Below are 24409 nucleotides of genomic sequence, written 5' to 3'. Positions count from 1 at the left end.
ACCTGAGGCTTCCCTGCACAGACCGCTGACGGTGCTGTTGAGACTGTGTTGTGTCACTGTGGATGCTCTCGCCAGAGAGACGCTGCGAAAGAGCGGCTGTGTTTGTTCAAGGCCAAAGAGAAAAGTGCAATTCTGCAAACAGCCCTCAGGCAGGGTGTTTCACAGGTTGTTCAGAAACCATGACAGGATTGTATCACGCAGCTGTGGCAGGACAATACCTAACCCACAGTGGTTTTATATTAATGCAATTGTTTACGAGAAAGCAAAAGAAATGTGAGCTTGAATTTGTAAAATGTTACCCACTCAGTATCTTTCTTCATAAAACAAATCAGAAGACATTCAAAAAACAAAAAAACAAAACAGAATCTCTATTTTACTATGATATAGATTTATTCCAATTACAGAGCAGCAGCAGCAACTTAAATGTGGCTCCTGGTTGGTTGGTTTAATAACCAGCAAGTCTCTACATGCTTGAATACAATTTGTGTCAACACTTCACAAGAAAATGTGCATGCACAAAAGGTTATCTCTGCTACAAATGCATCTTAGGATTAAGTTCAATTGCTGTTTTTGACAGTGCTTTGCAAATAGTGCTCATGTCCCTTGAACTTTTTCACATTGCAGTCACAAACTGCCATACTTTCTTTAGATTTTAGGTGACAAACATATTAAGTTGAAAATTGTTATAAAGTGGAATAAAAATGATACATAGTTATCAACATTTTTTACAAACATAAATTTCAAACATTGATGTGCATTTTTACTCAGCTCCTGTTAATCTCAACCACATTCGAAGTGAGAGAATGTGTTGACAGGAAAGGGCTTTTAGTCACTCGGTCCACAACTGTCGCCTGTTTAGAAAGCTGGCCAGAAGAAAGCTGCAAGAAGTCCTGCTTAGTTTGCCACAAGTCAGGTAGAGGAAAAAGAAGACATGGTAAATGGACTAAACTTATACCACACTTTTCTGGTCATACAAATCACTGAAAGCACTTTCACACGAGAGTCATATTCATCCAGACTCACTTAGAAATCCACACAGTCACCCATAGATACAGAGATTGGTGTACAGCTTGGTGTTAAGTGGCTCTCCTCGGGCACCAGCAACATATGAACCTTTTAGCTTACATGCAAAGCTCCATGTGTAACAGTGATCTTCAATGCGATAAACCAAGTAACATCATGCTACTTTTTTAGCAGTGTCACAGAAACAGGGCATATTGAGAAGACGGATGGAGCTAAACACATGGCAATCCTGGAAGAAGACCTGTGTCAGTCTTCCAGTGTGAACATCTGGTTGATACATACCCCAAAATATTTGTTTCTGGTAGGGCAGAAAAAGTTGGTTCCACAAAGTATTACTGNTGCTCTGCACCACTTCTTTAGTGACAGGATAATCAAACTCCCAAAACGCTGTTCTGGGTTTTTTGTTTTGGTGTGCCAATGAACCACCATCTGCCTGCCCCAGTTTTCAAACTTTCTGGACACACACCTGGTTAGTTTCAACACATTTCCATGATGAGTTAGATAAAATAAATAAATAAACAAATAAATAATAATAATAATAAAATAAATAGAATTAATGAATAATTATGAACAACAAAGTCAACAAGAGCATTCATTGCGGACAATTTAAATCTGCTTAAGGTGAAGCTGACGGATCATTACTGTGCGTAAGAGTCCGGCTGCTGTCAGAAAACAAACTGAAACTACAACCGCTCAAAGTGTCGCACATGGATCGAGGACCATCAGACGCTTCTCAGCATTTCAACAACAAGAACAAAAAAAAATCACGTCGCCGTTTGTTTAAGGTGTAAAAAAACAAAAAAGAAAAAAAAAAGTGAAGATAAAGCTTACCACCAGATGGGATAGCTTGCTATGACATGCGTAAGCCCACACAGCAGCAGGAAACATCCAAGGTATATCATCCTTAAAGTTTCGCAAAACCGCTCCAGCAGAACGCCAACATGCGCGCTCATCCGCGCACCAGAACTGAACTGAAGAGTGAAGCAAAAAAAATAAAAATAAAACATAAAAAAAAGAAAACAACTACTAGCTGGTGGATTTTTATTTCAATCTTGAAACAACCACAGGGAGATTTAAAAAAAGTCTTTCAATCTATCGCGAGTGCTGGTGGCAGAACTGAGGAGCCAAATATTAAAAGTTAAAAGCCGCTTGCTTTTTTGTTAAGGACCCAATCAGCAGGTATTGCCAAAGGGGGAATTCTGATGATATGTTCCTTCTGTTGCCTTGTCAGCCGGAATGAGCTAATTTTAAGATGTGTTTTAGTGCTCACTGAGAATTGCTGGCATTAGCATGCAGTGTGTGTGTGATATATAATGTTGTTTAAAGGAGAGAGGGAGGGTCCTCTGGATTTTAAATAGACATCGGAACCCCTGTGGATTGCGTAGCTATAACAACCTGTCCGGATTTCACTCCCTGGCTTGAAGCTTCTAAAATGCAGAAATAAATATGTGTGAATTGCTCGGGAGTCATTATTAGGGAGCCCCAGTCCTCTAATTGTGCCTGTTTGTCATGAATGTAAAATGAGAAGTTGAGAACTTTTTCAAGATTTTCCCCAATGCCTCCTTCTCATTTATTCAAGAGGCATTGACATCTTTATGATTGATATGTGAAACGGGACAAAGTTTAAAGTCACACACTATTATTCCCTTTTTAATTCCCTTTTTTTTTCAGTTTAATTAACAGAAATGTTCGGAAAAGTTGTTGAATTTAAATCGGTGCACACGTGCGTTTATAGACTGATGACTGATTTAATGATAGGCGGGCCGGTCTCTTCTTTGTAGGTGCTGGTGTTTTCTTCGTATTAAAATTAATGTCCTATGACGCCACAGAAGGCAATGTACAGATTTAATAGATCGAAGAAAATATATTTTTTACTAATGCTCATGTATTTTTAATGCGTAACTTTTTATTTGAGCAAAGACATAATGGTAATTCTAATGTGCCCATATATTGATGATAGTTTTAACAGTTTATCTGAAATATGTTAACTGAAAAACGAAACATTCTTTTAAAAGTTTATGTTGGGGAAACTCTCAGAACTGATAGATTCTGGATAATTAAGGTTTGAACCAGTATTGTTTTGGAATTTCAGCGAAATATATGTTTTTGTTTTACCAAATAAATAAATAAATAAATAAATAAATAAATAAATAAATAAATAAATAATACTCTGGAAAAATATGAAATATCAGGACTGATTAAATATATTTAATTAACAGATATATCTGTTTGTTACACTCGTTACACTTTATTTGATCCGCATCTAGAGTTAAAGGCTCAATCTTTGCACAATGCGGGCAGTCATATTGTCACAGTTGGGCTTAGTCATCCGGAGTTTTATTGATTGATTGATTGATTGATTTTTGCCATATAGCACGGATAAGTGGTTATCTGTCATTGACCCGTTTTTTTTTATTATTTCGTAATTTGTTTAATTTTCACTGCTTGTTTTTTTTTACTTCTCAGCTGAGCAGCAAACCAAGTTTCCTGCGCTGTAAAATTTATATGGACTGTAAGTACATTTTTTTTTTTTTTTTTTTTTTTAAGATTTACAGTTCATGCATCTTTGATTCCCTCACGGTATGTTTGTCACAGTCAGCAAACTGGTCAAGTTTATTCTATTTGAAGCACTGAAAAAATTATATATAACAACTCATTTCCTTTAATTGTTGATTCTATCTTTGTTCCACCAAGTCTTATTTGGACTATTCAACTACTCTCTAATTTAACAGAAGTTTTCATAAAAAAAAAAATCTTGATATTGATTCGCCTGGGAGAGGAAACTCCTGGTCAGGCCCACAGATGTCCAGACGTCTCAATAGGTGGTGTGAGTCTGGATGCTACTGCCATCTGGTGGGCAATCCTACACATAGCAAAACAGTTTTTTAAAGCTCCTAGTTTAAAATAACTTCTGCAATTCTGGAATATTTCCTGCTAGTTTCTGATTCTGTTACTTCACGAAAAAGACAATAGGTATATGTTTTACATGCAAACATCATTGGTTTGTGCAGACTTTTGATTTTTTGCATTGGAGTTGCACGTGAATCACCATGTTTCACTCCTGACGTCCCATCAGCAGAGAGTTGATGGGAAGACGGATGGAGTGTTTTCCAATCTTGGTTTTCATTTTATAATCAGGCACTTCTTTGTGCTGGTCTGTCACATTAAATTTCAATAAAATACACTTTAACATGACAAAATAGAAAAAAAAAAGAGTTGAAGGCATAGAAATAATTTAGCAAGAAACTGTTAGTAAAAATGAAACTGCTACATAATCAGGGTATACGAGAAATAGTGAGGGGTACAAATCAGAAAGTGAATACTTCAACTAAGTGTGTTTTTATTCCATTTAAACACCCCCAAGGTCAAATCAAATTGAATAAGAACAATCTCGTGCAGTATTTACTGCACATTCCTATGGGATATGAGAAGTTGGATTTTCCGCCACCCGTTTTTTTGTCATATTTAGTTACCGAATTAGCAGGTTTAGAAATTTATTCATTTAAAAAACAAACTGGCTTTCACACCTCGCTCCCCACATGCCGCCCTTTCAGCTCACCTTCACTGAGAAAACAGGAGAACATCAAGTCTCCTCTGTGTGGCCACATGACCTCACGGGGACACTGATGTCATTTAGTGGTGGCCAACCAGCACGTCTTGTCATTTCACTGCACCATTGCCCTCAGTGAGACGCCCTCTGTTTGACATTAAACAGCCACAATAACATCATGCGGTACAAAAATATTGAACAAATTACATTTTCATTACTTCACTCGGTTCTCCATGAATAATTTCCTGACGTGTTAGTAAGCTGTTAATACTCCTCTGTGCACCGGGATGTGTTTATGAGTTGGGGGGGATTCTAGGGAAAAACTGAACTGTGTTTTGCAAGGCTTGTGCGTAAATGTGGCTGCACCACTAGATGTCAGCATTGTAGTAGCTCTAGTCAGACTCATCGTCACTTATGAGCTTTGAAATAATAAAAAAAAAAAACATCTAAATGGGAAACAGGTGCAGACTATCGTTTGAATTCTTAGCAGCTTTCTCTGATACATTAAGGTAATTCTAATATAATCTTCAGCCACAGATCACAATCTAGTCTTTCAGTTTTGGCCAGAAATGAATAAGGAACACATCTGGAGGGAAATGTAAATAAAATCCCTCTGAATATCTAGTCAAATTAGACATTTATCCTTTTAGACCATATCATCAAAACAATAATAAAAAAACTCATGGTGTTTAGTGCTACGGTCAAGAGCAGAGTGGAGTTTTTGCATCAGGATGGGCTCTTCTGATCTGCCATCTCATGTGTTGTGTTGCAGCTTCAGATCATTGAGAAAATAAAATACACCTCTCATACTATGACAGTTTGGCCTCCGTTGGCTGTGAGGTCACACCTGGAAACAACTCATCACTCTCCCCTTTGTAGCCCATTGGCATGGGAAAAGAAGCAAAGCCTCTGCCTCTGTGTCAACTTTATCTGCAGGATGGGCATTACCACAGGCGTCGACATCCCTATCTGGCCTCTTGGTAATACAGCCTGAAAGGTTTCAGATAAGGAGGAAAATTGTGGTGGACCATTTCAAATCTTGATTCCCTGGAAAGGTCTGACATCACATTTGTTGGGTTTGACCACTAAAACACGCATAGAGTGCGTCATTTGCACAATCCTAAATTATCTTGAGAGTAAATTGCAAATTAACAAATTTGCCAGAGATCTTCACAAGAAAGCTTAATGTTTGCAGAAGACTAAAGAATGCTGATTATAACCCATGTTTTATCAGATTTTAGCAGAAAAACAGGAATAAGACGGATCTGACCACACAAAGAGTTATTGCCAAAACAATTTATACTTGTGTTAGTTTTCATTCTGAAAACAAACGCAATGCTCTCTTTGTCCTGCTTTTCCCTTTAGGTGGACGGCCATGTTTTGGTAGATTTGCGAATGGACTATAGCAACACTTGAAAAAGTTTGTCAGTAGAACAATGAGTTTCAGCTTGTGGCCTTCATCCCGGTCATCAGACTTGTAGATGGAACATATTCTTTCCATTTCCAATTGATGAATTAACTAACGCTATGTTGCTTTGTCATCTAAATTGTCTACAATTTTATTCATGTCCAATCTGGTGTGTTCTTATATCTTTATAATACTTCTAAAACTGACCTCTTTGTTCTCAAAATTCACAGTTATGTGCTATTTTTTTTTGTTAATTTTTCCACACAGAATCCTAAATAAAGTACACTGAACATTGTAGAAATCTCTAGCCATGTTGTAGCAGCATGTTCACCTTTGAATCCTATTGTAACTGGTTTCTCTCAAAAGGTTTATCTTGAAATGGACAGGATGTTTCTTTTAGTTCTTGGAACGTAAGAGTTGATGTTATTGAGCTTCAGGGAAAAGATCACATGTACAGTTTTTACGACGATGGTGAACAGTGTGAAAGTCTTTCTTTCTGTTCTCTTCTTTCTCTTGTTCCTGCAGTCGTAGTCTCTTCTGGGTCATCCCAGGTTACAATCAACAAGAAGGGTGGCTGTGCAGTGTGCAGCTGCTCAGCCGGACCCTGTCTTGTTTCATTAATGCTACGTAAGGCAGATCATACCACTCCATCAACAGCACCTGCTGGTAGAGACCCCGACATGTTCACTTTATATATACCTGAGGCTTCCCTGCACAGACCGCTGACGGTGCTGTTGAGACTGTGTTGTGTCACTGTGGATGCTCTCGCCAGAGAGACGCTGCGAAAGAGCGGCTGTGTTTGTTCAAGGCCAAAGAGAAAAGTGCAATTCTGCAAACAGCCCTCAGGCAGGGTGTTTCACAGGTTGTTCAGAAACCATGACAGGATTGTATCACGCAGCTGTGGCAGGACAATACCTAACCCACAGTGGTTTTATATTAATGCAATTGTTTACGAGAAAGCAAAAGAAATGTGAGCTTGAATTTGTAAAATGTTACCCACTCAGTATCTTTCTTCATAAAACAAATCAGAAGACATTCAAAAAACAAAAAAACAAAACAGAATCTCTATTTTACTATGATATAGATTTATTCCAATTACAGAGCAGCAGCAGCAACTTAAATGTGGCTCCTGGTTGGTTGGTTTAATAACCAGCAAGTCTCTACATGCTTGAATACAATTTGTGTCAACACTTCACAAGAAAATGTGCATGCACAAAAGGTTATCTCTGCTACAAATGCATCTTAGGATTAAGTTCAATTACTGTTTTTGACAGTGCTTTGCAAATAGTGCTCATGTCCCTTGAACTTTTTCACATTGCAGTCACAAACTGCCATACTTTCTTTAGATTTTAGGTGACAAACATATTAAGTTGAAAATTGTTATAAAGTGGAATAAAAATGATACATAGTTATCAACATTTTTTACAAACATAAATTTCAAACATTGATGTGCATTTTTACTCAGCTCCTGTTAATCTCAACCACATTCGAAGTGCGAGAATGTGTTGACAGGAAAGGGCTTTTAGTCACTCGGTCCACAACTGTCGCCTGTTTAGAAAGCTGACCAGAAGAAAGCTGCAAGAAGTCCTGCTTAGTTTGCCACAAGTCAGGTAGAGGAAAAAGAAGACATGGTAAATGGACTAAACTTATACCACACTTTTCTGGTCATACAAATCACTGAAAGCACTTTCACACGAGAGTCATATTCATCCAGACTCACTTAGAAATCCACACAGTCACCCATAGATACAGAGATTGGTGTACAGCTTGGTGTTAAGTGGCTCGCCTCGGGCACCAGCAACATATGAACCTTTTAGCTTACATGCAAAGCTCCATGTGTAACAGTGATCTTCAATGCGATAAACCAAGTAGCATCATGCTACTTTTTTAGCAGTGTCACAGAAACAGGGCATATTGAGAAGACGGATGGAGCTAAACACATGGCAATCCTGGAAGAAGACCTGTGTCAGTCTTCCAGTGTGAACATCTGGTTGATACATACCCCAAAATATTTGTTTCTGGTAGGGCAGAAAAAGTTGGTTCCACAAAGTATTACTGGTTTATAAACAAACAAACAAAACAAACAAACAAAAAAGATATTATTATTTCACAATAATGTGGTACATTTTGCTGAACTATCACAGAAAAATTCAACAAAATAAGTGAGGCTGTACCATGAAAAAATATTTGCAACTGCTATGAATACTTTTGCAAGGCACTGTAGGCAGCTTTACACCAGAATAAGGCAAGTATTATATCATAAGTAATCATCTTGGAGACCCTCCAAAGGTGGAGATCTGTGGTATAGTTTCAGAAACAACAACTTCAGTTCCTCTCCAGTAACTTTTTTTTTCTCTCTCTTCAGCCTGTGAACTGCAGTGGATGCTGCGCCTCGACGCCTGAAACAGCAGAGCGGCGCAGACGCACCGTCAGCCTCCAAACCTAAGCCACAAATTATGTCTGGTACATGGAAAAGATCATATCGCCCTTCACTGGAGTAGAGATGGTGAGAATGAGGAGTTTGGTGGTAACTGGGTTTGGACGGATACGGTTTGCATTCCTCTCCAGGGAAGTGATATCAAGACAAGGTCAGACCAAGGCTAATACAAGAGAGCACGAGGAGACGAGCGGGAGACGGAATTTGATCTTTGCTCCTTGCTCATAAAGATGTTTGATCTACAACACAATACTATAATTTTCATGAAATCCACATGATGAATCAATTTGTACAAGATACACACTGTCTTGCAATAATAATCTGCATCTTTTCAAATCCTTGTACTCGTCTAATCTGTAGCGACAGAGAGAATATTTCATGTATACTACAGTTGTCAAACTATATAGCCTGTCATACCACTGAAATGTTTTGAATTTCATTTAAGGTGATTATTCTTTCCAAGAAAACACCTAAAACCTCATATTTGCTCTTTAGTCAAATCCATCTCACTTCAATGGCTGGAGCATGGGCTAACCTCTGGGCTCAGAGAAACCTTGCAGCAATCGGGCATTAATCTGAGGCAAGTATTCAGGCCTCTTTTGCAGCTGAACGAGAACTGACTTTCCAACTCTCATAATGATGGGTGGGTTTCTCTGGTAGTTATATTAGTCTGACAGGGGGTCAGAGAAGCAGGAAAAACGAGAAAAAAAAAGAAAAGAAGTAAGATCTCCAAAAACAGTGAGGGAAAATCCCTGACAACCTAAAGAGATTAGTGTCCATTACCTACAAAATTTCAACCACATACACTACAAATGATCCACTGCTGTCCTTGCAACTGTGCTCCCCCGACACCAAACGATAACAAGCTCTGTTTTCCAGGTTGCTGGGCCTGAGAAGAGGAGGCGAGCTTGTTTTAAGAAGGGTGTGGGAATCAATTATCCCACTCGAGAGACATGCAGGACCAGTGGGTATTGCTCGGGATTAGTGTCCATTCTTGTCATGTACTGACTAACCCTCCCGCTGATCTCCTTAACACCAGGTGTTATTAAGAAGCACAACTCTTACTGAGGGCCTATGGGGCTTTTGAATAACTGCCCTTTGGGAATGACTGACAAGCCTATAGTGGTGAAAAACAAAACATTCCTGGGCTTTCATGTGTTCACCTGTATGGGCTTTTAAATGGATGCTGAGCATGAGCTGAACATGCAAAGTCATGCAAAAAGCATCTTCGTGAGATCTAAAAGCTTAGCTGTTTTTATTTCACTAATCTTTAGCAAAACTATAGGCATCATCATGTATGGAGATGGAAGAAGGCAGTACATTTAAATATGTACTGTCATCTTCATATAAATGCCATGAATTCAGATACATTACAAAATAGCTATTTTTGACGCATTTAATGATATTTTTTTTTTGAACAAATTATGAACATTGAAACATTGCCTGGTTTATATATATTTGTAACATAATTGATGCATTGTTTTTTTTGTTTTGTTTTATTTTTCATTTGCAGCTGTGTAAAGTTAGGGATAATCTTTATACTCAAGGAAACAATTGCTTCCAATTACTGGTCTGTCAATATGCAACTGTGTATTGAATAGCATTAAAAAAAAATCTAGTCACATAGACTTTTTATATGTTTCACTTGATACTTATTCAGGGAACCATGGACAGATTTGAAAGGTGACTTGTTGATATGACTGAAATTAAAGTTTTTGTACGACGGTGGCAATGTGCATTGGCAGAAATAAATTTGTTATTCCTTTAAACATGGCGTGGATAAGTGGAAGCAAAACTGCGCAGACATGATGTTATTCAAATGGAAACTCAGCAGAAAATCATAAGAACCAGCAGAGAATACAAAAACAAAAATTTACCAAATAAAGCTCTCATACAAACTAACCTTACTTCCTCAAACAAACTGCCAATTCACAGTTTACTTGGATACAAATTCCAAGTGTTGAGTGGACATCCAAGAGTGGTTTTGTGGGTGTAAATTTGGGGTAAAATTTACACACCTTGTACTCACAATGACAACTGCACACACAAGAAGAATTGAAAATGATTTCAAAGTGACAAACAAAATGGGACTTAATAAATGTATTGTAATTTGAAATGTTAAGAAAAACTTTTACCATGCTGAGCCATCAAAATAAAGTTTGACATCATCAACATGTGGTTTAACCTTGAAAAATGTGATTAAACTCACCAAGTGTAACTGAAAAAAATTGGATTCTACACAAGTTCAAATACCTCTCTGTGTTTTCATGGCAAAACACTCAAGGTGTGTACCAAAAAATCGTGTTAACTAACTAACTGAAATGTATTTACGCAATACTCAAGAAGAGCTATCTTAGACAAAAGACATTTTTAGCAAGATATGTCACCTGGAAATAATGCGGTCAGTTTCATCTTCGTATAAAATAACATTTCTAAACTATGTAAAAGTGCCTTGCTTTGGTTCTGCTTCCTGATATGATACTAACTGAAAATATTAGTTTTTAATTGAAAACAAATCTAAGTGAGCCAGCAGAACTAGCATATTACGGTTTTCTGACTGTGACAATAAATGCAGGTTTTGGTAACCTCTAAATCTTATGCAATCAAATGCGTAGGAAGAGTAAATACTGTTCAGGAGCTGACTTGCCAAAGAGTTCAGAATATTTGCCTTGAGAACTGATAGTTTGCCAATGTGTTGCTCAATGTGCTTTTTTTTTGCAAAGTGATTAAAGGTTTTTAATCTTAATTTCATTCAGATTTCTTGAGAAACCGCCTGCAGTTATTCTTGAGAAAATTCACCTTATTATGAACCGGCTTTCTTTTTCGTGTGGGAACCCCCGCACAATCTCTTGTGCTTGTGCTTAGATGTACATAATCTAAAGACTTTTCTGAAACATCTTCTGATTTTTGAAGAAATTAAATCAACTAACTGACAACTTGCAAAAGCTCTTGAATGTTTCACAGTTTGTCACAATACAAGCAACAAATCAGAATTATTTTCCTGGGATTTTTTGAGCAATGCTCTCTCTCCCCTGCCCCTTTTTTACTGTTGTACTTCTAAATAAAATAATATACAACCATTTGATTTGACCTGATGTGTGAAAATTAAGCTCAGTATAAATACAACTGCTCCTTGGAGGCCTCAAAGCAGAATACTGAAGACCAAAGAAGGCAACAGACAAGCAGTTGAATGAAACAATTTGCTAAAGAACAATATCCTAACATTCCTGAACCATCAACCAACAACATGAAATGTGGCAGTAGCAGCATCATGCAGTGGGAATGCTTTTCTTTAGCAAGGACAGGGACATTGGTCGGAGAAGATGGGAAGATGGATGGAGTTAAATAGAAGGCAATATTAAAAGAACAACTGTAGGAGGATGCAAAGATATAAAACTGGTTGAGAGGTCCGCATTTAAGCGAGAACGCAACTCTGAACATACAGCCAGAGATAGGACGTAAGAGGTTTTGACAAAGCATCCTCATGTTTTAGAAAGGCTCAGTCAAAGTCCAGGTCTAAAACTATTTGAGATTCTCAGAGAACTGGTGTTCACAGACACTCTCCATCCAGTCTGACTGAACTTGAACAATGGTGCAAAGAAGAATTAGCACTGGGATTTCCAAATGTGCTAAACTGGTAGAAGCTGTAACTGCAACATTTCTGCAAAGTACAGTGAAGCCCCAGGCTGATTTAATAGTTCTGACACCAAATATACCTTAATATGTATGTGCAGTGGAAACTACAGCTGAAGGTAACATCAGTGATCTTTAATTCTGTTCTGGGGTATGTTCCAGAATTATTTTGACTTTAGTATTAACTTTTCATTTATTGTCATTTCTACATATAAAATGTTTTAGCCAGATTAAATAATTTGAGCTTACTTTTATGAGCCTACAACTATGGCTTAGACTAATATTTTACTCTGTGTTATGCATAGGATAAGATGGCTGTAAGTGAGGGTAACTTCAATTTCAACATGTGCTTTAAATGCAAAGTTAATTTAATCTGATATAAAGAAAAGCATTGTGCAATATTTGAGTAATTCTAGTAAAATGGAACAAATGGAAAATCACAGACAAAAAAAAAGAAAAGAAAACAAAAAGAGCTACACTGATTTTCTCTGTATCTGCCCCAAAACAACAACAAAACTTGATATGCTTTAACAGCATTACATCTGTTTGTACCGGTTTACAATTCCCTGGAAACAAACTGTCACTGACTGAAAGCAATTTATCAAACAGTCCAGTTAATCTCAGCCTGACATAAGTCATCGAACTCAACTGTGCATAGCTTTAAAAGTCCCACAGAGAGGAAGCTGTCGCACTAATCATACATTAAGTCAAACCGAGAGATGAATAATCTCAGCGAAACCTGAGAGGGAATTGTGAATCAGTGCAGTATTGCCATCTCCCTCTCTCTCCCTCTCCCCCTCTCTCTCTCTCTCTCTCTGTGTTCATGGGAGGAGCGCAGCGCCTCTCTGTATAAGAAGTGTTGAGCTTACAACAAGGGATTTTACACAGCTACTCAGGAGAAACGAAATGATCTGCCCTGGAGCCGCAGCAAAATGCTGGATGGACACCTACTCCTGGGATGGTTATCGTTCACAGTTATAGTGCATCTTCTCAGCTTGCCTGGACCAACCACAGCTTACTTCGGGTAAGAACTGATGCACACACACGCACACAGTGTAGGGCTACGATGCTGCTTTCATTGATTTCTTTGCTTCCCGAATAACAAAGCAGGTATTTATTTATTTTTACATTTTTGTTAACAACGGTTTGCTCAGTTTAGAAATTGCACTGTATACATGACAGCGATTTGTTGCGACTCTAAGAGCATGAAGGGCCAGAGAAGTGTCACTTTGAGGCCTCGCAGCTGGTGTCTGCAGCAGGTTGTCTGCAGTTTCAGGGAGCAGGGGGCAACTAACTATCAGCACCGCAGCGTCTATTAAAGGTCGACACGCAACCTCGGAGTAATGTTGGCTGAGGATATATAGTTCACCCCCATTCTTTCCCCGCCGACAATTGAGCCAGCACCCACTGTAAAGTTACTCTTCGAGCGTCAGCTGAATGGCAGGTAGCGGTCAGCTGATTCTTTTGCTGAAAGCGTTTGTAAAATCACATCCTGAGTCGACTCCGAAACGGAGCCGCGCGGAGCGAAAGGTGAGTTGTGTGCGCCTCAGACCCAACAGCTGGTAACAATAAAGCAATCTGACTGAACTGAACCGGTGGCCGAATCGTCTGCTCAGCTTGCACAGAAATTTCCCCCCATCCAGCATAAACATCGCAGAGCTATGGCGAGATCTCCCCACCACCACCTCCCCTACCACCACAACCCCCCGCTTTTTTCCCTCTACTGGCCCGGTCAAATTTAAACAACATTTGGAACACGTGTTGGGGTATTTGCAATTCTGAACATTTCATGACTCCTGTGATACCTACAATAATGTTTAATTTAGAGGGGGTTAGGGGGTAAAGGACGATTATTCTCAAGGGAATGCCTTGGGTTTTAGGTGTAACTCACAACTTTTACTTCAATGCTACTTTTTTTTTTTAAGTTTCAGTATCTTAATGTTTACTTTTGGACAGAGCTGAATCAATATTTTATAGAGCCCTGGGCAGAAAAAGACTTGGGGGACACTTTGAGATATGCCCATCAGCCACCATCCCCATCTATATACTACCCTTTATACATTCATTTTGCATGTCAAAACATGCAATCATTTCATTACAATTGTTTTTTTTAAATTGTAAATTAAGTATTTTTTTTTATAAATCATGAAAAATTCTAAGGTCTTAAGCACCCCTGAACCAACCAAAATCAGTCTACGTGTCCTGAAGTTGGTGGACACTATTTATTTTGATTTATCAAAATACATTTTAATACAGTAGACTATGAGAAATTAAATTTGTTGATTGTTTGCAGGTACATAATGTCCCCTTGGTGGGTACATCTTCATGCATGGCTGGTATGAAATATCCCATAGCAGACGGCTCCCTTTGTACCTGAAAACAGTGGTATAAAATGACAATGGTACAAAATAATGAGTGCACACCCACACACCACTTCAGCACCTCCAACATCCCTTTTATACTGTTCATCCCTAATTGCTTAGAGCAGTGAATATTTAACACAAGTTGATGAGTTGTTACTTAACATCAGATTTCTTAAATATAGTTCAAGATAAATGTGTCCTGCATTTGAACTTGAGTAGTGTCTTTCTTTTTTTTTTTTTTTTTTTTTTTTACTATTACTACTTACTTAGAAACATTGATCCCATGTGGCTTAGAAATGCAATCTCAATAGCGCTAATGATCCCAAACAGCTTGGTGACCTTCAGCATTATTCTACTGGAGAGCCAGGAACATACCTCCATTTAATGTTTTTCCAAACTAAAACCTGACCAAACGCTCCTCCACTTGTCATTTGTTGTCAGGTGGGGTCAATAGAGCCCTCTATAGGGAGAAGTTTTTTTTTTTTCTCCCTTTGGTTTGCACTGTGTTTAACTGTATAGTCAGAAGTCCTTATTTCAGTGTATAGTTAAATTCAGACATTTTGCCATAATTTGGAATGAACTCTCTGAATGCCATGAACTCACCGCTAAAGAAGGCAATGATGTCATGGTTGCACACTGTCATACCCATCTGATTGGCACGAGCAAAAAGAAACCACTATCAGAGAGGACAAATCGGTGCAAGCAGGTTTGCATCATGAACAAGGAAGTTTAAGTTAGAGGAGAAGAATCCAAACAGAAAAGGAGATTAGTTGTGCAAGAGGTGTTCAGACTCGGTGTATAAATATAGTTTTATGTGAGGACAGAGAATATTTTCAAGGAAGCAAGATTTCTTTTTTTTTTTTTCCTTCTTCTTTTTTAGTCATGAGGACAGCGATTTGAGAGTGAGCAGTGCAATACGTTAGACCAGGGGTTTCAGCTCCAGTCATTGAGGGCTGCTGTCCTGCAACTTTTAGATGTGCCTCCACTTCAACACACCTGAGTGAAACAATGAGGACATTAGCAGGACTCTGGAGAACTTGTCTGTGTACTAAGCAGGTAAATCAGCCATTTGATTCAAGTGTGTTGGATCAGAGACTCATCAAAAAAATTGCAGGACTCCGGCCCGTAAGGACCGGTAAGGGTTAGGACCCATGTCTTAGACTGAAATGGTATGTTCGAAAATAAAGACAGATATTTACCTCTCTAGTTACAACTATAAAAAGTTGTACATCCTTTGTCTGTCTTTACCAATTTAATTGACCATAGTTTCAGTATCCACTCAGAATTAATTAGTCCATTTCAAACTCTACACAAATCTGAAACATGATCAAAACTTTTTTTTTTTTTTTTTTTTAAATCAAACTCTCCAGGTAAATGTAAAATTAGTCTTATTCTTGTTAACCAAACATAAAGTTATGTGTAAAAATTAGAAGCTCTTTCGAAAGGTACGTGGCAGGTTTTGGGAACTTGTGCAGTAGCCGAGTCCACTTATTCCTCAGACTAACTGGGGTTCTGATAAGGCCATTAAAATGAGGTCCACTTGGCCAATTGTCATGTTTCACCTGTAACTAATCCGAAAAGATTTTGGACTGTAATGAAGCAAGAGCTACCTGCCTGTTTTGTTTTGTTTCTCTTAGCAAAAATTCCTCACGGGTGTCGTTAGTGCTCTCCAGATACGGAGACAAATGGTTACAGACTGCAGAGTGATGACACCTGAGGCATTTCCAGCGTAGTCAAATTTATGGTAGGTATGGATGTGCAGGACCCAGAGGTATTAGGTGGTCCGTGAACTGTGGTGAATCTGCAAGAGACCACAAAAAATTACCCCCTAAGGGACTGTAAGGCTCAAATGTGAGACATTTTCACCAACTGAAGTGGGGTTTTGTCTTTCCATAAAATAATTTTGCAGAGGGGGAAATCTACCTTTTAAATGTTTGATTTTCTTTTTTGCATGATTCCTTTAAATCCAAATTTAAACAGAAAAAATAAATAAATTGAAATATTGCCACTTGTAGTATTTATAACAACTTTCAAGTTGTTGTAAACTACAATAAAGTCTCTAGGATGGGAGGAACCCCCAAGGAAAAGCATGTCTGTAATGTACATCGGTTGCTTTTCCTGTCTCTGATTTGGTATTTAGGTTCAGTTTGCATTTGTATCACATTAGAAGAAACAAATGCAACTCTGCTTTCTGTTCCTGACTTCTTACTGTTGCCACTGTTGACGTTGGCAGGTGATGCGTTTTAAAACTGATGTGCCAAAGTGGCATCTGCACCAGCCCTGATGATCATAATGACAATGCATGTTGACTCATTCAAATTAGCACTTGCTTCTAGCTCTGTTCTCTGTGATGTGGGAGGGGTTTGGGGGGGGCATGTGGTGTTATCATATTTCAGATTTATTATTACGCAGCCCCGTCAGAGGAGAATACGACTGAGTACTGCCAACCATACTGAAACTGCCTGAACAGGTGACTCAGATTCAAAGTGTGACTGCCTCGTGGCAAGGTTCTCAGAAACCTGACACCGGCGACGTTGCGGGCCTTAACTTGGGAGGACGCACGCAAACACAAACCTGTTCAAATAAATATTCCATGAGTGTGAGTCTTCCTAGGGCCTCCTGGGTACTGATTTACTGAAAATAGTCAATGTTGCATACCCAATTTCCAGAGTGCGGTGGAGCGTAAGTGTAACATAAACACAATCTCTCCTGCCCATAGTGCACTCACCCGAGGGTGGGGTGGGATTCCTGGCGTAGTCGAGCACCAACATAAATTGTCATTCTTTGCCACAAGAATGCAAACTCTTTTTTTTTTGTGTGTGTGTGTGTGTGTTCCCTCAGCTTGTTGTGGCAGGTGCCCATCTACTGCTCAGTTATCGTTACAGATTGAACGGGAAAAGTTAAAGAAACTCCTTCAGCTGAAAATTACATGACATTGATGAGTTATTTTCTTAAATTTTAGACTCATGTCTGCTCCCTGAGGTACCTCTGTTGGCTTAAATCTGAGTGTTTGTATAAGGCATGTAATTCTGTGGTCTTGTTAACTCTGCCGAATGTGGGTCCTCAAACTGAGTCAAGAATTTTTTTCCCTTTTTTTTCTGTTTAATTTAGTTTGTCGTGTGCGACATATACAGGAAGCCTGCCCACAGCCATGCAACTGGAATCCACCAATTAGACACCCCGCCATCCGGAAAGATGCAAGCATAGTAGTTGATGTTAAATTGCTACCATATCTGTTATCAGTTTGCTACTCAAGCTGCATTGTTGTGCTTTAGGACAGACTGTTTTTTGTTTGTTTGTTATTTTGCAGTAGGCCAATAAAAGTGAGAAGCAACAGGCACAAAAATAGCAGAACAAATGAGTTGAGTACCAATTTATTGAGCTTTTTTTTTTTCTACATTGGTTTTCAAAATTACTGATATTTGTTGAACTTTTCCACATTTTACTTGAATCTTGAATTAATTGAGATTTTGGTGACTTCATAATTGTGAAATGGAATGTGCAATGTTAGTTTTTCACTGTGCATAGTGATTTGCCTCAAGATCCAGAAGTTTAATTTTTGTTCCCTGTCCATTGCTCGTTTGACAATAACTTACTTCCATAAAGACTAGATTTCTACAGTGCAAGATAGGTAGTAGTTGTATTGGCAGATTGTTTCACCAGAGCTGTGGGTGTCTGCAGCTCCTCCAGAGTGACAATGGAAATCTTGCTTGATTTTTCTTGTTGATGATCTCATTTCCCATCCTGTCACTTTAGTTGGACTGCAATCTCTTGGTAGGTTTGCATTTGTACCTTGTTATTTCTATTTTGAATGACTTAAATAAGGCCCCAGAGCTTAGGATTTTATTGTGTAACTTTGTTTTAAGCTATCCTCTAGCAAACATTTGAAGCCTTCACAGAACAGTTGGATTTATTCTGAAATTAAATCACACACAAGCTAGCCCATCCATTGCCTTACAGCGCAATTCTGCTCAATTAAAATCTTTCTTCACAGAATTTCTCTGGCAGAATTTCAGCCAGGGAAATAATTGAAGAGACAGACGTTGTAATCACTGATGTTGATTTTCATGAGTTGAACTGGAATTGTAGTCTGAATAGAGTCTTAGTAACGACAGTGGAGGAAGTGATCGAAGCCATTCAGTCCATTTTGGCCATGCTAGCAAATATTGAATTAACATTAACAGCCATCTCGTTCAGCTCGGCACTTCTCTCTTCACTGTGGTTGATGGTTGTTTACAATGCAGGCAATTTCTGGTAAGCTTCAAACTGTTGAACTGGTGCATTACATAAGTCATTGACAAATATTAGGGATTGGGTTAAATTTACATTTTAACAGAATCCATGCACACACCAAGCAATCGTTTCTCAAGAGAATATGAAGCAAAGTGCAGAAAAAATGAGCTGGTTTTTACCAGGCTGCACACAAGAGAATGCAATTTAGTGATTCTGTGTTTTCAGAAGGTCATTGCACTTTTTAGAATTTATTATTATTATTATTTTTATTTTGAAACCATCCTTTTTCAACCACTTCACAGTTATGCACTACTTTGAGTTAGTCTGACACTTACAACTTAAATAAAATACACTTACAATTTTGGTTATAATGTGTCAAAAATGTAAAACCTTTTCATGGACATGCTTTGAAAAGCACTGTGCACACTTCAGTCATTACTGTTTCTCATCTCTGGATCTTCTACTGGATCCTGCTGTGGATCAAGTGGTGCATATTTTTAAAGAAACCTCTTTGGCATGGCTAAGGAATCTTAGAATTAATTTTAAAGTGTCTTGCTGTAACCACCATCCCTGCAGTAGTTTTATGGAGCACTCCTGTGTGATTACCTCTTATTAGAAGCAGCAGAACTGGTGTGGGCCCAGGCTGCCATTGCCTGGCCAAGAGCGGTGGCAGGCGTCTCATTACCAAGCCCTAAAAACTGATTAGCCCTGCTGTGCAGCAAGGGCATGGAGTCCCATTGATAGAGGGATTTCCCAACTTCATAGGATATCCTGTGGCCACAGCCACACCTCTAAGGGTATCACTTTAGAGAGAGCCAAGTCAATAGGATTCTCTTTACACCCATGCTTTGACGGTGGAAGTGAGGTTATGCAAACCTCCAAGCTCGGATAAATGATCATATGCTTTCTTGCAAAAAAAGCAAAGCTCCCTTTTTTTACTTCTGTTTTAAAACATTCAGATTTGAGCCAAGCCATAATTTCTTTTGAATCCCGTTGTTCATCCACATGGAAAATTCTGCTACACCCATGATAAGTCTTAGTATACAGGAGGATCCCCAGTCAGGAACACTTTCCTAGATGGATTTGAGAAGAAATATGGCCATAGATGACAGCAAGCTGGGTCGTACATCTAATAAAACAAAGTAAATGATAGAAAGTTGGTACACCTTTTATTGTAAAGACTTCAGTGTTCATTGTAGTGATTGGCGAAGGGACTTTCAGTGTAAAATAACATGGATGTACAGGATATTTTTGAAGATTGCATGGTTTGACCAGGGTTTTAAATTGTGTTTGGCATGCTCACATCCTACAGCTCCAGTCCCATCGGAATGCAGAAGAGACCGCAGCTATAATGCATATCTGATTATAAAAAGATGGCTGTTCTAGTCTGGCGACAAAAGCCTGCTGTATTAGTTGATAGTTTAAAAGAGAAGTGAAGGAAACTTACTGGTCGTAAAACAAAAATCTAATCACCTTTGCAGCTGGAAAACTAATAGATTCAAGAAACACTTAGTGGTAAGACATTGATTAAATGATGTTTGTTAGAGTGGCCACTATGTCCGGTGTTTTCCATCGTTTAACCACAGGTGAGGTTTTTCTCAGTCTTTTCATTTGTAGTCTGTGGTAATTGAATACACATGTAACATGCATTGAGGTTTATTGATTGACCAAAAAAGAGAAGTTCAGATTGCTCTCTGCTAGTTTATTTATGTAAACAGAAAAACTGGACCAAGAACTGAACCCAGTGGAACTATTTTACAAACTTGCTAAATGACTGTAGAAAATTAATGAGTATGGAATGCTCTGCCATAGATTTTTATTAATATATTTTTTAAACAAAGAATCTATAAAACGGTATTGGACCAAGAACTAAATTTTGCAGAAACCCTTATTGACTTGCTGGATCAAGGTCAATTTATTAACAAAACTGAAACTGTATGAGGGGGTTTTGATTATTTACATATTTTCTTATCAGGGTTATTTCTTTAACAAGTTATATATTGTGGAACAATAATTTGCTTTGTTTTAAGCAGAAAAGTGATATTTTGAGTTTTAACTGCTCTTTCGGTTATTTTTTATGCATAAAGAAAACAATAGGGAAACAAGAATTGAACTTTGTGGAACCCCTTCCTGGGCTTCATGAGCACCTTTAAAATTTTTGGATTGACATAACCAAAATATTAACAAATATATATCTTGAAGTAAAAAGAAGTTTAGGTTGGATTCACATTTCTCATCAGTTATTTTCACAACTGATGAAATATAAATTTTCATTTTATTTCAGTACAAATTACATTACATTTTGTACTGCAAGTATGAAACGGAGGCTAAAGTGGTATGACAGACCATCTGAATTATAGTTTCATGGATTTTTCTAAGCTGAATAGTTCACATTGACGTGGCTCTTTATTTAATTGTTTAATTTGAACTATGACTGGCGAGAGCCCTTTGTTCTATGGGTGCAAAATAAGCACAAATTATCCATTTTCATATTAAACATGGGTTATGGTGTTTCTATTGTTCTTCTATTGTAGTGAGTGGCTCCTTTTTACCATCTTCTTGTCAAAAGAAAATTTAGGGATGAAAGTTTCATAGTTCATTACCTTCCACAGAATCTAAACATAGTTTGTTTATTGGTTAGTAAGATTGCATATTTTGAACTTGAAATTCCCTTCTAAGAGCATATCCTGTTCAGCTGTTAAACATGCATCATGTTCTACTAAACATGATGCATTAAATGACATAATTGACCTAATTTTCACATAAAGATAAGAAAAAAGTAAGAAAAAATCTAGTAATCTATCTTGTCTTCAAACCAAATTTTAAGACAGAACAGAGAATATGTCCCTAACAAGAGAACTGTCAGTTGAAACAATGGAAAAGATTATATATCCTTCTGTTGAAGGAGATATGAAAAATCCCCTTCAATAAGCTGAATCAACAGTGACGGTGTGTATAAAATTTGAAGCAAGTACAAATAAAATTGGGAAAAGTTTTAAATAAAAACATAGGCAGACCAAAAAATACATAAGTCTGGGACAGAAAATTAAAAAAAAACTGACCTGAAAATTAAAAATGGGCAGAAACAGGGGCTGGTGTTTGTGACTGAACTGTTTGGAATTAGTTATAGAAATTTATTTACAGAAAAAAACGGAACAGAACTAGAATTGACATTGCATACAGAAGAAAACAAGGTTCCAGGGGAAAAAACAACAACAACAACAACAACAACAAAAAAAAAACAACTGTGCGGAACAAAACACTTAACTAAAGCTCTTTTAACCGTCATTTGGTCTTGGCACGATGTTCAGAAGGACCACAGAAAATTTCACGGTTGAACAGAGGGAGCGTGGGCGCTGTCCTGTTAGACTGTTAGTTTCCGAAACTACGCAAACAAAACTCTCAAATGCGCACACCTTGCCGGACCACGCTCGTAGTAAAAAACCCACGGGGTCTAAATGACCCTTGTTTCTTAAGACCACAGGAAGGTTAGCATAAATTAGTTCATAATCGATCAGTTGAATATATTTAATTGGCTGATTGTAATTATTATAGATTCAAAAACCCTTCTTTCCCAGTTCAGTTTTTGCTCTTGGAAACACCAATGTATAAGCTGTGTTGTTTATTAAATTTTATGATTTGCTTATTTTCATCATTATGAAAGATCAATCAAGAATTTTACCCAGAATGGCTGTAAATTAATACCAGTACTTGATCAGTCTATATAATGTTAATGTTTATGTTCAGTCACGAGAATACCAAGCTCATTGACCTGTGATATATGCTTTCTAATATGCAAACAAGATGCATTTATTTGAAGTTTAATTCAATTTATTTGTAGTTTAATTCTGCTCATTATCCTTCTGGTAATGGGCAGAAGGATTGACTCAACTAGTTTTCATTTTACTTTAAAGGGAAATCAGGACTTGGTTCTTTTCATACATTCCTACTTGAGTTGATGAATAGATGGTCTTTAAAGACAAGTTTTTATTAATTAAAAATAAAAAAAATAATTAGAAATAGACACTGACTGTTGACCATTTCTTATAAGAATATATACATTCTCTTAGACGGTGCCAACCTTGCTCTTTGAATTTGTAAAAAAAAAAAAAAAAAAAAACAAAAGTTGTAGGAGACAGAGCTGTTCTTGTACAGTACTGGAGAGCGCCCAAAGCCTTTGAATCAGTAGGCACTGAGCATTAAACTATTACAATAAAAGCTGTGCTTGATCTGTGTTTAAGAAGCAACTATGGGCTGAGAGTTGAACCTTGAATAACCTCTTTATCAACTAGTAATATGTCCCCATCTCTAACTATACTACCTAGGAGATAATTTACAAACCATCCAACTGCTTGTTTGGAAATAACAAAATTATATGTTAGTTGTTCAGTTAAAATCCAGTAATCAAAACTACAAACTACAATAGACAGACTGCACTGCAAGGACATTATAGTCGAACCAAAAAGTTAGGATCTTAATTTATTCCAATAATTGTAATATTTTGTTCAGTTTTGAAAATAATGAAGCAAGCATGATATTTCAAGTCTTAGTATTGTTCTTACCAATCTGTGCTCATGCCGGAGCCAAGTTTGTGTGCCTGAAGGTGTTTGGGGTGTTGGTGCGCTGGTACAGGGCTGCTCTGTGCCATGCCGTGGGCTAGATCAGGGGAGTCATGCGGACACTGCTGCACACCCAATCTGTGCCAGTCACACAGTGACTGCAACTGAGCTGCTGACCTTAGACGCATTGAGTTCTCACATAGCAGTTAAACCTCTTATTATGCTCCATAGTCCCACTCCCATTCCCAAACCCAACCACTGTTGTCCAACTGTTGGGCCACCACAAGGCACTTTATTAATATTAGGCATCTCATTTTCAAATTAAAAATATTTTTAGAAGACACGTTCATGAACCAAACCCCATCAGTCAGTGTGTGGGTGTTTTCCAACATACTTTATTTGTCTCTGTGTAAATGACCAGACAGGACGAAATGACATAACTTTAGGTCGTATCCTGTTAAGTCATAGAAGATAATCAACTTCCCCTTCAAGCGCTGGAAAATCAGGGCTCCTAAGTATTTTATGACATTTGCACAGAAGGAGTCATTACTCAATCAATAGCAAATTCATAATTAGAAATACCAGCATTACTAGGCTTTGAAAGTCTTTTTCATTATGTCACAGCAGTGTGCGACCCCTGGCTTCTTGGGTCTCATCACAATATCTAGTGATGTCAGCCAGGGACTAATCTAATTCTAGCCTTATGTATATTTTTCCTATTTTTTTAACAATTAGAAAAATGATCAATATCACCAAGGAGAGAAGTGGCTAGGGTAGGATTTATTCTTACATAAACTTCATGGAGGTGGACAATAGTCTTGAGACTGCCTGACCCAGAGAGTCATTCGACACTGATTCATGGTTTCTCCAATTATTTAGGTCTAAGCTATGGAGCACTTTGTCAGCCAGAGAATAGAGTGGGCCAGTGGGAAAACGCCACACACGCTCACACTGCTCCTACCTTTGGCATGGCCTGGGCTGTGATATACCAGATGGGAGTTGGACCGGGTGGTCTGAAGTTCATCCAAGAGTTCTGAGGAAAAGTATGTAACCTTGCCACAAAAAAAATAAAAATAAAAAAATAAAAAAATGGGGCACTTTAACGGCTGAGACGGCAGGAAGAAAAAGTTAAAGCAAGGAAAAAATATATCTGTCCTAACAAGATAAACTTTCTACAGACCTCAGTATATAATTTAATGATTG

At 37.9% G+C, this 24409-nt stretch overlaps 1 protein-coding gene across 2 annotated transcripts in view; it reads left to right on the top strand.

The window, feature by feature from the left end:
• Nucleotides 1-12718: 12718 nt before the first annotated feature.
• The window catches only part of wnt9a (wingless-type MMTV integration site family, member 9A), a 28892-nt gene continuing 17201 nt past the window's right edge, over nt 12719-24409 (top strand). For both annotated transcript variants that reach the window (XR_001661686.1, XM_007548638.2), the window contains exon 1: nt 12719-13075. Coding sequence is in view for 1 of the 2 variants with exons in the window: in XM_007548638.2 (XP_007548700.1) it covers nt 12984-13075 (92 nt within the window). In the remaining variant the exon portion in view is untranslated. The remainder of the gene's footprint in view (nt 13076-24409) is intronic.

The sequence above is a fragment of the Poecilia formosa genome, unplaced genomic scaffold (genome assembly GCF_000485575.1).
Source record: "Poecilia formosa unplaced genomic scaffold, Poecilia_formosa-5.1.2 Scaffold27, whole genome shotgun sequence".
NCBI classification, from domain to species: domain Eukaryota; kingdom Metazoa; phylum Chordata; class Actinopteri; order Cyprinodontiformes; family Poeciliidae; genus Poecilia; species Poecilia formosa.
Note: the sequence above shows the minus strand (reverse complement) of the source record. Positions and strands in the feature narration are given on the sequence as shown.